This window comes from Podarcis pityusensis (assembly GCF_964106645.2).
Source record: "Podarcis pityusensis genome assembly, chromosome: 16".
Lineage (NCBI taxonomy): Eukaryota > Metazoa > Chordata > Lepidosauria > Squamata > Lacertidae > Podarcis > Podarcis pityusensis.
The window spans coordinates 15,376,474-15,389,279 of NC_138041.1; the positions used below are offsets into that span (position 1 = coordinate 15,376,474).

The 12,806-nt window shown below is 51.6% G+C and overlaps 1 protein-coding gene across 34 annotated transcripts in view; it reads left to right on the plus strand.

Annotated features, from left to right (window-relative positions):
* Positions 1–12,806, plus strand: part of NRXN2 (neurexin 2) — a 355,281-nt gene that overhangs the window by 321,066 nt on the left and 21,409 nt on the right. For all 34 annotated transcript variants that reach the window (XM_080985831.1, XM_080985833.1, XM_080985840.1 and 31 more), the window contains one exon: positions 5,901–5,979. In XM_080985831.1, coding sequence (XP_080841957.1) covers positions 5,901–5,979 — 79 coding nt within the window. The remainder of the gene's footprint in view (positions 1–5,900; positions 5,980–12,806) is intronic.

Sequence of the window (12,806 nt, forward strand, 5' to 3'; positions counted from 1 at the left end):
CAAAAGATTCCTGCATTGCAGGGGTTGGACTAGATGACCCGTGTGGTCTCTTCCAATTCTGCAATTCTGTGTGTCTATGCTCAGAACCCGGCTGAGGGTTTCGGGCCGAATCCCAAACCCTGGGTGCATTTAACAAAACAAAATCCTGTATCCTAACACATGCCGCTGGCTTGGCAGGAAAGCCTGAAGTCAGCCCATGAGTGAGGCTTGTTTCTGTTCCTGCCGAATTGTGCTGAACTCCCTCCACCCCTGCTTCAGCTCCTTGCTTTTCTTGCTAGAGGATACCTGATGGGCAGCGGTGGGAGGAGAGGAGGAAGAGCAAGGAGGGCTCAGCTCTTTGGACTTAGCTTGGGGTCAGACGCCAGGTGTATTGATGTAAGCACCCCCTCTCCTCACACACACCTTGCACCGATTGGGGCAAAGCATCGTAAAGCAACATAAAAATGCCATTAGCAGTCAGGCCACAAACGCAATATCATAAAAGGTAATGAAATCACATTAAAATATTAGAACGCCTTAAAAGGTTGGAAATAAAAAGCCCAAACGAGAAAACCACACACATGCAAAGGGCAGGCGGGGAGTGGATCACCCAGAAGCCTCCAGTGGATAAAGGAGATTGCTGGTTTCCAGTTATTGACAACCATGTCTGACACAGGCTTCTTCATCAGGAGTCTGGCATCTCCAGATGAAGAGTTGTGTGAAACTCAAACACTTGCCCTCCCCTTCAGCAAGGCAGGCTAGTCCAGGAATGAAGAGGACCTCCATGCCAGTGTTGAAGTATCTCCTATTCCTAATTTTACACACACCTCCATGCCTTGATCCCTTTACTTCTGGTTGTCTGCCTTCTCTCCTTATCTCCACTTGCCATCAGCAAAGGAGAACGTTAGGGCAAGGCAGCCAGATTCATGCAGAGATGGACTTCGTAAGTTACGGTACTCTGGACCTTGGTCATTCAGGCCTTTGTAGGTGGAAGCAACTTTAAAGCCATAGCACCTGTTTTCTCAGCTGCTGTTAGGGAGCAACTGTATTAAGCCATTTTAAAACTTGCAGCATGCTTGTCCACATAATGTCCCTGCAAGGTAGGCAGCTTTTAGTCCTATCTAATCTGAGAGGAGCTTGCCCACGGCTTCAGTCCCGTGCTCTCATAAGACCAGCTCTTCAGCCTCTGCCCAACGCATGCCTTTCCTTTGTCCCTGATGCTGGCACTCTCCCTCCTCTGAGAACAGATGTGCTTGGCTCCTGGGATCCCATCTTTCATAGAATCATAAAATTGTAGAGTTGGAAAGGACCCAAAGGGTCATGTCCAACCCCTCCTGCAATGCAGGAACCACAGCTTTCCTACTCTTCTGCCAAGTGATAATAAACTACACGTAGAGATTTGTGGCACCCACTTTCAAAGAGCACATTTTGGTTTGGAAGTCTCACAGGAGCATCTTACAAACACAGGAAGCTGCCTTTTGCCAAGTCAATCTCTTGGTCAATCTAGCTCTGTATCGTTTGCACTGACCGGCAGCAACACTCCAGGGCTTCCTAGAGGGGTTGTTCCCATAGATTGACCCCAGGCTCCACCCCCGCCTTATAACCCATTTCTTAATCATCATGGTTGCCATTAAAGGGTGACTTTGATAGGAGCGTCAGGAGCCACCTTCTTACTCTGATTCAGAGAGTTGATCCACCCAGCCCAGTGCTGTCTGCACTGTGCGGCAGCAGCTTTCTGGAATTTGAGCCTCTGGGGCCTTTCCTGACAGGAGATGCCAGAGATGGAACTTAGCACCCCGTCCTGCTGGTGATGCCAATCCTGGTTGAGCAAAGCACCGCTTTAAAGAGGAGCATCACCAACTGCCATAGACCAAGTCAGACCATTCGGGGCATCAGTATTGCCTGGGGGTTTCAGAAAGGCACCTTTTTGCTCCCTGAGGGAGTTGGCGATTGAACCCAAGACCACCTGCGTGGAAGGCACATGGGTGCCCCCTTCATAAGGGCCACTGATTCTGGGGTGGGTGAACAAGGATGGCGGTCATTCTCCTCCTGCTCCTCCTCCTCCAGGCCTCACTCTTATTTTGGGAGCCACAGAGCTGTGGGAAAGGGCTGCTTATCATTACTCCTCCCGCCACACTTTGCAATACATGCAGAAAAGGAGCCCTCATGAACGTCTCCCCCCCCCCCTCCACCTATCTCCCTCAGCCGCGCTTGGGCCTTTCTGCCTCTGATGGCACAGATGATGTTCCTTTAAAAAAAAAAAAACCGCTGACAAAGTCTTCCGGTTGCTATGGCAACTGTGGCAGTAATTAGGTTGGCCTGGTTTCTCGTGCCTTGAAAGTGTGGGGTGGGGGGGGGGACACAGGAAAGAGGCAGGTGGTGTGAAGATACAGAGGAATTTGCGCTGGGGACAGCAGCAGGGGGGCAGTTTTGGTGCTGAAATCATCCCCTTGCAATTGTGCGTTAATTCATCTGGAATCCCCACCTCTGCTCCAAGGCAGTCCTTGCAAGGAACAATTCAGCTCAGAGGTACCTTCACCCGCTTCCCCTACTATATCCAGAAGCTCAATGGGTGGGGGGCAGAGGGGAGATCGATGGATAGGTGTTGGTGGGGATGTTACCTGATCCTGAAAACACACACCCCGCCATGGGAGAAGCACGCAGAAGGCATTTGGATGTTTGGAGACAGATGAGCATGGCCTCCTTAGTGGGGACCGAGTTGGGCAGCAAACCCAGAATTTCCAGGGTCCTTCCACAACAGGCATGCAAGGTGGAGCTGCCACAATTTTTAGTAGAGCTCTGCCAAAAATTCCTTTTCCAACCAGGTGTTGCGGGTGGAGAATGAAATAAAGCTCTCTTGGAAGATCGTGGGGAGGGAATTCCCCCCGCCCCCAGTATTTTCATCGGGTTGCAGCTCACCTTGCTGACCCTTATAAGGTAGCCTATGCTTTTGTAGGTGGGGGTTGGTTATTAGACTAAAAAGGGGGAGTCCTGTACCACTCACAGCTGCACAAGGCTCCTTTGTTTTCGGCCAGCCGCGCTTCCCAGAATGCCTTGAGAGCAATGTCCCCAAATGACATCCCAGAGCATGGCCAGCAAGAAACCTCAAGAGGCTCTTTCCAAAGCTTCCCACTAGCCAGCCACAGTACCAGAGGACAGGGAGTGGCAATCCCCTCCTGAAAACTTTGGAGAAATTTATATCCCTCAGAAATGTGGCTGAAAATCACCCTCCATTTTCCCAGGGGGAGAATGTCTCAGGGCCCCCAGAGGGGCTACATGACCCCGTCACAGAATCCTCCTATCTTTTTCCATTTCCTTCCATCTTTTTTCAGACCACAAAGAAGGCAGATCTTTTTTGGCGATGGTGTTGGGGAATGGAGGAACGGTTTCTATTTTTGTAAATTTAGATCTCCTTTGCATTCCTTTTCTGCCTTTTCCAAAAAGCATTGCTTTTGAACCTTCCTTCACTCAGCACACCTTTACTATTGCCTTCCTGGTCAGCAGCATTTTATCATTTTGTTTTATTTTTAATCCCGCTTTTGATGAGCACTAAAACACTTTTCGGATGGATTTTTTTAAATTAAAACATTTGCACTGCAAAATTTAAATGAATAGGTGCTATCACAATCCTGAAAGTAATCACTTAAATAAATAAGCTCTTTAGCGTAATTGATTTTTTTTTATTTTTAAGGACCAATTTCAAATTGTTTACAAATGGCTGTTCAGGCGAATCGTCCCCTCTGCTCTGATGCAGCGATGTTGCGCTCACCTGAGTAGATGGAACATGGCAGGGTGTCAGCAGAAAAAGCACACTCTCTTAAGAGCATAGAAACAAGGTCCACTCATAGCAATGACTGGGTAGCATGAGGAGGCTGTGTTGTCTGGGAGGGGCCCCCCAGAGGTCTACCATCCCCCCATCCCCCCCAAAAAAGGTTCACTTCTCCAAAACCAGCTTCCTCTGCTGCTTACAGGTCTCTCTGCTCTTTTTCCAGAGCATCTCCTGGGAAGAACAGGGCAGCAAAATGCTCTGGTGATCTGCTCTCTCTCTCTATCTCTCTCTTTCCCCTAGCCATCCACCTCAAGGGCCTCTCCAGTGAGAGCACTTCTTCACTTCCCAAGGGCCCTCCATGATACTCCAGCCACCCTCTGTCATCCCCGTTGGCCACTTGGCACAACAGCCAGCCGGATGAGTGGGGGGAGGGAGGGAGCAGGCCAAGGACCCTGGTGGGCCTGGTCATTTGTCTCCCCCCTTCCCCTGTGCTGTGCAACTGCTTGGCTTCCAGTAAGCGTCTTCATCATGAGTTTGCCTCATAAAGGGGTTTATCCCCCCGTGAGAAACCATCCATTTCTGGCCTGCTGCATTTCACTTATTCCGGGAACAGAATCTGGGTTCCCAACAGAAGGATTTGCCCTCTTTTTTTTTTTCCTTTCTTCTTTTTTTTAAAGGCACCAATTTCCAGACACATTCGCAAGAGAGGGAACGTAGCATGCCAAGGGGGCAGTCCTGGCCTCCCATACCCCCAATGAATGCTCAGTTTCAGGCAACGAGGAATTCAGCTTGGAGATGAGCACCTCATGTGAAGTTGAGGGGGGGGTTAAGCCTGAGCGTGGAGCTCAAGGATAGCGCCAGATCCTAAGGACTTTGAAAAGAGAAATGATAAAAAAGAGCTCCCCCTGGGAAAATGGAGCATGTGCAGAGTGCATTTTTCACCCCACTGACCACAGTTGGGCTCCACACCCCTGGGATTCTGGCATACCCTTCCAAGACTTTTACCTTCTGAAAAAAGCCCAGGGCAAGGTACTCAGGGCTGCTTGGATACCATCAGCATCCTCTGGTTGGAAACGCTGGTATGTGAGGGTTGGTGACACGGTAGTGAAAGGAAAGCACTCTGCACATGCTTATAGCCACGTCTTTATTCCTGTTATTCTGTGTGATCCAGGGTGGAGAACGGGCTTGGTTCAGGTGAGCCACAGCTGAGCTTAAGACCTGGATGCAGCAGAATCGAGTTGTGGTGGGGGGTTGTAGCAAAGGAAACCTCCTGCAAGACCAAGCCCTCCTCCAGCTGCCTGTAAGGCAAGACCCCGCATGGCAGTGAAGGAGTGCAGAAGCGGGAACAGATTTCTGCTGCTTTCCCGCGTCTCTTGGCACCAGGCAGGAGAGGATGCGCCTCCCAAGAACAGGCTGGTGTTACGGCAGGAGGAGGCGAAGAGGCAGGGGCGTCTCTCCTGCCATCGTTTGTCTCCAAAAGCGCCTCATTTATATTCCCCTGTAAGAACAGGGTCCTGCTGATTGATTCTGTGCCCCAGGTTCCTGTCCAAGCCTTTGTTATGCTAATTCTGACACAAGGAGGTTGATACGGATGGTGGCGCTGGCTCCGGAATATTGATGGCGGAGGGTGGGGGGAGAGCAAGGAGGCCCCTGCTCTTCTGAAATTTATGTCCTCCCCTTCCTCAAAGGAGTTCTCCTGTGTGGCCCACCACATTGCCCTTGGAGGTAGGGAAGTTGGGGTGAGTGCAGCCAGTGGCACAACTGGGATTTTCAGTTAGACACCCTCTCCCACTCCAGGCTGGCATGGACCCCACAAACATCCCCTTCTCTCATCCCAGAAAACCACATACAGAAGCTGCCTTCCGCTGTGTCAGTTCATCTTGCACTCACAGGCTGCGGTTTTAAACCTGCCTGCAAAACAGGAGCTCAGTCCCTGGAGTGCAGGGGCCTGCCTTAAAACCACATGGAGGCATTTCTAAACCTATAATGATGAGAGGAGTGGCAGTAGGTGCAATTGGCAAGTCTACCCAGATATTCCTGAAGCAGGAACCAGAGGTGGCAATGGGGAAGGGGGTTGCTCCACTGGGAGTGGTTGCGACGCGAAGGCCTTTCCTCCGCTGACCCCCTGCCTCTCGTCTTCCTCTCTCTGCAGAACACAGATGACCTCTTGGTGGCTTCGGCCGAGTGCCCCAGCGACGACGAAGACCTGGAGGAGTGCGAGCCTAGTACTGGTGGGTCCTTTTCCATCCTCTCAGCCCCGGGGCACACCCACAGCCAGGAGGGGGAGGGAGCGCACAGGTTCTCATTCACGGGCCCACCTCCGTGCAGCATGCACAGGTAGTGCCCTCATGACAGGGGGATCGATCCAGGGGTCCTTGAGCAACTGACTTGCTGAAACCAACACAACACAGTAGCAAGACATCATCCAATCTCTTCTCTTTCTTTCTCTCTCTCTCTCTCTCTCTCTCTCTCTCTCTCTCTCACACACACACACACACACACGCTGCCTTCTCCATTCTCTGCTCTGCACACTGGAGCCTCCTCAGAGCTGGGTGCTTCTGTGCTTCCGCGACGACATTGCGCAAGTGAGGCACTTGGCATCCTCAAAATACCAGTGTTTGTGTCTTTATACCCTGATTTCCAAGGTGATTTTCCATAGCCGCTTGAAAACGGCAGAATACAAAATTAAAAGTCAAGCAAAGCACTGAGAATACACAGCAGCCTTTAAAAACACTCCCCGAAATAAGGAAAAGAAGAGGAAACTATCAGTCATAAAAGGCCTTTTCAACTGACACCTAAAAATGGAGAGTGCTTGAGAGACTTTCCCCAGGGAGAGAATTTTGCACTTGTGGAGCCCCTCCCCCAAGTACCTGCCAATTAAAGTAGGAGTGCTCAGTCCTCATTCAGCTTGTTGGGAGGAGGGGATTTGCCCCCTGAGTGTTTTTTTAAAAAACACCTTCTGTACTTGTGCAAATTTGTGGCAGGGAGCGGGAGTCCCCAAGGCATAACAGTGCCTGCTTCCTGCTTCCTCTGTGGCCTTGCTTTAGCTCCCCTTCCTGTTGGCACTCAGCACCAACTGAGTTTGCTCATAGGGTGGCTGCACCTTACACACCTTGTATTTACCTTCCTGGGGAAAAAGGGCAGTCTTATTCTCCGGTTGCAGACAGAAGGGCCAATGAATGGAGCTTCACATATATGACCTTTACAAGAAAGCAGAACATTGTTATGGGGGGAAAGACCGGGGTTGAGAGGGAGCAGAGAGGGAGCAGCTTGCCTAAGGTACTACATAGTTTCACGTCAGTGGCAAGATTCAAAATGGACCACTGAACTCTACCCTTGCAACACATTCATTCAGGAGCAGTGTAAAAACCCAGCCATGGTCGCCAAGACCTGCCCAGGTGCTAAAAATATGGGCTTTACACCCACCCACCAGTGGCAATCGGGCTTGTCCCCTGGCATGCCTCCTTTGGACTGCTGTGCCAAAACTTCCAAAAGCTAACCATGGAAAGGACCTGCCTGCCTGCTACAGGAAGCAGAGTCTGTAGCTCATCTTTTGCAAACAAAGGTTTCCAGGTTGAGTCTTCAGCATCCCCAGGTAGGGCTGGGGAAAGATTCCTGCCTGAAGCCCTGGAGAGCTCATGGCGTGGGAGACTGTGCCAAACCAGAAGGACAGATGGGCGGGTTTGGGGTAAGGCACCTTTACTTTGCACATCGCATTTGGGTCAGAGATTGTTCTTGGTGCTCATTTGGAAGCTTCCATGCATTGCCTTGTCTGGACTAATCCACAACGGAAGCAGACCCCCCCACACACAAACGCACATGACATCACTGCACCTGTGTGTCACGTCCCCCCGCCGCCATGTGTGGACAGATAGACAAAGCCATCCTTGACACACATACCATCCAAATGAAGCCGCTGCTGCTGCTGCTGCAAACCATGGCCAGATGTGATTGGGGTACAGGGCAGAGCAGCAGTTAGGTGACAGGCATATCCAGCACTTTGCACGTGCCCTCTTTGGACCACCACCCACCCCACCCCAAAAATGTGGCCAGGAACATATTTGTATATATGTATTTATTGTAAGCATTCCAAAACTGCATTCAGGTTTGCAGACTCCCAGAGTGGTTTTACATCCCAATGTTAATATAACATCCATAGAACTTAATGCAATTTGAACTGGCCCAGCCTTCCACAACCTGGAGCCTTCTGAAAGTTTTGTATCGAAACGTCAACCACCCCAAGCCCTACAGAGTTGGTTGGAGTTGGCTGGTGGAAAGCTGGAGGGCCCCAGCTTGGGGGTGGCTGAATGGGCCTTTCTTCCAGCATGCCCCCACTGGGCCTGGGGCTTCTGGGTATCTGCACCTTTAAGCTCACCTTGTGGCATCTGCTTTGTCTACAGCATCAAGCCATTGGGAGAGGTGTTTTCTTGCTCGTAGAGCTTGATGGAACTGAGCAGCAGGGTCGTGGGTATGCCACAGTTCTGGTGAATCAAAGCAGGATGGTTCTTGGTGCCTTCCTTAGCTTTGTGAGAATCTTTGCTGTCAGCTGCTGTTTTGCAAAGCAAGTTCCTAGCCTTGTGGCTGTGAAGATATGCTTGGAAGTGTGTGAGAGGGGGCTGTCTTATGCAGCTCTCCATGACTACTGAGAAACCAGAACAAAATATGCCAAGGAGGAAGACTTTTTGTAAACCGCTTTGATATATTTTTTTACCATCAAGTGGTGTATAAATTTTGTGACATAAATAAATACATAAATATAACCCCAGTCATATATGCAAAATAACAGGAAGTTCTGCAGGTCAGCCAAGTTTGCATATTTTTTCTGGTTGCAGCTAAATCACACCTCTCAGTGTAAAAGGGAAAGAGATAATCTCCCCACTCCTGCAGGGTAGGATGGGAGGAACAGAGCAACCCTCAGCAGTGATAAGAACAACATCAAACGCAAACCCTAAAAGCTTCTGAAGTTTGAGCGTTCTTTCTGCAATGCCCCAGAAAACAGACTCCTAGAGCTTGTTACAAAAGGGCTGCCTATTCGTGTGATATTGCCCCAAGCTCACTGCCCACAATGGGGAGGCAGGAAGAGAGATTGAGGGAGGAAAGAGGCCCCTTCAGTTCAGGGTCCCCTCTCAGAGCTGCTGCTCCCAGATGGGGTCCAGTTTGGGGTTTGGGAGGTGAACATGCTTGGTGGCAGAGGAGAAGAAGCAGGTCAAGGTCAGTGGGGAGCCTTCACAAGATCAGGTGTTAACTGAAGGGGAAGAGAAAGCCACCTGGCGGCTGCTGTGGTGTGGACCCATTGACCAGTGCGAGAACCCACAGCTTTGATCAGCATGTCCCCACCCCTCCCCACCCCCAAAAAAATAAGGTCTGCAGAAAGGTGTTGCTGGAAGCTGACTTCCTCTGAATCCCAGCGCCTGTTAATCTGGACCAGTTTTTTTCTGTGGCTTTTGAGTCTCCAGCAAGAGACTTTCCCAGCCCCTTTTGGAGATGCCAGCAAGGCTGAACCTGGCAGCCACCTGCACCGCAGCCCTTCCCTGATGTGGCCGTTAGCAGTCTGGCAGCAGACCAGGGGACAAGCCCCCAGGCGATATCCTCTCCCCTTTCAGATCCAACCCTTGATGCTGCCAGAGCCACCTTCCTACCACCGTGTGGAAGGCATGTTGCAGTTCTGAATATGCTTGTCCAGTCTTAGCGACTTGAAGATGTAGCTGTGGCCTCTGCTCTCCAAGTCCTTCAGCTGCTGTCTTGATCTCGGTGGACATCTGTGATTCACTTGGGCTGATCTTGCTCCCTGTTCCCTCAGCGTTGAGGGCCCCAGCTGTCAGCTCAGATCACCCTGGACAAATGCCGGCCTCTCCCCATGACAGGCTCTCTCTCTCTCTCTTCAAGTGAAGTGGTTCTGACATGGGCCTCAACCCCACCCCGCCCCCTGGCCTTGCAAAGGCCAGCACAGAAACACAAACGTCCTGCCACACATCTTCCACACCTGCACCCAGACAGATGGGCCTGCCAGGGTTAGGCTGGGAGGGCCCCAAGTTTAAATCCCCACTCGGCTATGAAGCTCTCTGGGTGGCCTTGGATTGGTCACCCTTTCTCAGCCGGGCCTGCCTTGGTTGTAGTGAGGATAAGATTGGGAAGGAGCTCCAGACCCCTGGGAACAGGGCAGAGGCAGGCCAGATGCCCAGAGGTCCAAGGCAGAGGGTGTGAGGCTTCTAGACTAGTTTGTTTCCTGGCAAAAGGACAAACTTCTCCTCATTCCCAAACAAGAAGGCTGGGTTTGAATTAGGCAGTGGTGGTGTTGAGAGGGAGCAGGATAGTCTGGAGCCAAGACAGCACAGTGGAAAGCCCAACCATGGGGGGTCATGGCTTTACAAGAGGAAGTGCTTTTCCCCTCCAAGGGATCATCTTTCTCCATGAGCCCAGGGCGTCTTCAGTTTGCCTTCTTCACACAGCCCACGTCTGGTAAATATTACAATACCATGGTTGTGAATCAGGGAGGAGCCGTGACTCAGTGGCAGAGCAGCTGCTTGGCATGCAGAAGGCCCCAGCAAAATCCCCAGCATCTCTAGGTAGGGCTGAGAACAGCCGTTCAATGAGACCAACTAGGAGGGACATAACCCCTTTTTCTGTAAAGCATTACTGACCCACAGTTCAGGGGAGGCTCCATAGCCACCCAGAATGGCTTGGAAAACCCAGCCAGTTGGGCAGGGTATAAATAATAAAATTATTGTTGATATTATTATAGGCTGCAGATGGTTTGGGGGCTACTGGCCAGGATGACTCTTCTACCTTCACACTCAGCAGCATTAAGTGCCTCTGAATACCAGTTGCTGGAAACTGCAGGAGAGGAAAGTTGCTGCGTTTGCGCTCAAGTCCTGCTTGTGGGCTTCCCCTAATGAGCATCTGGTGGGCCACTGTGAGATCAGGATGCTAGACTATTGTCTCCCTTGGGCCTGATCCAGCAGGGCTGTTTTTGGCAGGGGAGGCATGCAAGGCGAGGCATCCTCTATGCCTGGTCACTGAATTTCTCCTTGTCTTCACGGAGCAGGAAGGATCCAGCAGTCCTAGGACCATAGAACTGCAGAGTTAGAAGGGATCCCGATGGTCATCTTATCCAACCCCCTGCAATGCAGGAATCTCAACTAAAGCATCTGTGACAGATGGTCATCCAACCTCTGCTTAAAAACCTCCAGTGCAGGAGAGTCCGCCACCTTCCATGGGAGTCCGTTCCACTGTCAAACAGCTCTTAATGCGCTTCTGATGTTTATAGGGAAGGGGAATGAGCAGTGCAGGACACGCCACGTAGGAATATGGGGAGATGACCTACTAACTGACAGGCCCACCTGGACCCACCCACCCCTGTGCCAGGGGACTTTCCCCAGATTCCAAGGAGAAGCTCTTGGCATTCCACCAGGGGATCCGCTCTGCCATCTGGTCCCATCAGCAACACAAAGCGTGATCCTTTTCACTCTATAGTCATTATATATGGGAGGGGGGTTACTCTCAAATCTGAGCAGAATGGGAAATGGGTGCACCCATCTAGCAGCATCAGCAGAGGAGCCTGGAATGAAACCCCACTTCCTCCTCCACTCTCTCTTTCTGTTCTACCTGAGGTTGGAGGCAATCTCTTCCAGGTGCTTCTGAATCGCTGGGTTGAGCATACCCACCCCCAGCTCTGTGCTTGGAAATGAGCCTTCTCGTCCCCCTGGTTCTTGACCAGCACCTTCAGGCATTCCCCAAGCAGTGGGAGACACAGCCGAGAGCCAGTCCCCTAAGGAATTACTTGCAGGCAGGGACACACACACACACACACACCCCACTGGGCCTGTTCCAGCTTGCTTTGTGAAGTGGAGCCACTTGTGGGCTGGGGGTGCCTCAGACAGTGCCAGGCCTGGCTCACTTCAAAGGCAGGTTCCACTGCCCAGTTTCCCTCCTCAGGAGGCCAAAGTGCTCTTCCTTGCACCTCCATGCCCCAAAGATCACGGCGGCTGAGAAGGTCCTTTTCTTCAGAAGACGCCTGACACAGCCTCCCTCCCTTCCTCTTCTCTCCTTGCTATCTGTTTTGTGCCTGCAGCAATATCAGCTCTGGCTGTGATCTCCTCAGATCTTAGCACTTGGTGGCTTCTGGGATTAGTGAGAGGAGGAAAAAACGCCTCGAATCAGAAGCTGCCATTCCCACCAGCTAAGCAGGGGCTGCCCTGTCATGGATGAGACAGGAGGCAGCTTGCAGAAGGCGGGAAGGGAGGAAGAAGGTGGCGACGGCAAGGAGAGAGAAAGAGAGCATGTCGCCTGATAGGCGCAGGGGCTTTATGCTGAGGCCTGCTTTGTGGGCAATGGCTGGCCTGTCATGGAGAAACTGGTAGGAGAGAGAGGCAGGGAAGTCGGACCAAACCAGCCCCTTTACCTCCACTTCTTGCAGTACCGCCATGGTTGAGAGCTGTGGCTGTTGGTGACACGTCACGGTGCGGACTTGCATTCCACAGGCCATGCCAGCCACACAGCAAATGCGCTGGACCCCCTGCAGATCCAAGCGCCTCAAAAGAGCCAGTTTGTGCAGCCCAGAGAAATGAATGCAGCGTGTGCGCAAGGCTCAGCTCCTCTTTTAGTTCTGCAGCTCTGGTCTCCAATATTTCCAGTTTAGTGCTGAAATGTGGGGGGGGGGGGCTGCTATCTGGATCTGCTGCTTTAAACAGCCAAGACAGAAACATCTAGAAGCATTTCAACGCATCTCAAGCCTGAATATCTCTCCCTTGGTATCTGTTGCTGGCTCGCGCCTGGGGCAGAGGACCTGCTCTGCATGCAGAAGGACGCAAGTTTGATCCCCAGTGGCATGTCTGGGCTTCTGGAACACCAGGGAGCCACTGCCAGTTAACATAGGTGATGCTGAGCTTGCTTCTGTGTAAGGCCCTTCTCACTGCTTGTCTGTGTTTAAATCATCCCTTAGTACAGAAGCAGGAGGGCTGGGAGCACACTTGGCTTTTCAGAGGAAGAGGAGAGCTCAGTGGTGGAGAACATAAGAAGAGCCTGCAGGATCAGGCCAATGGCCTATCTAGTCCCGCAT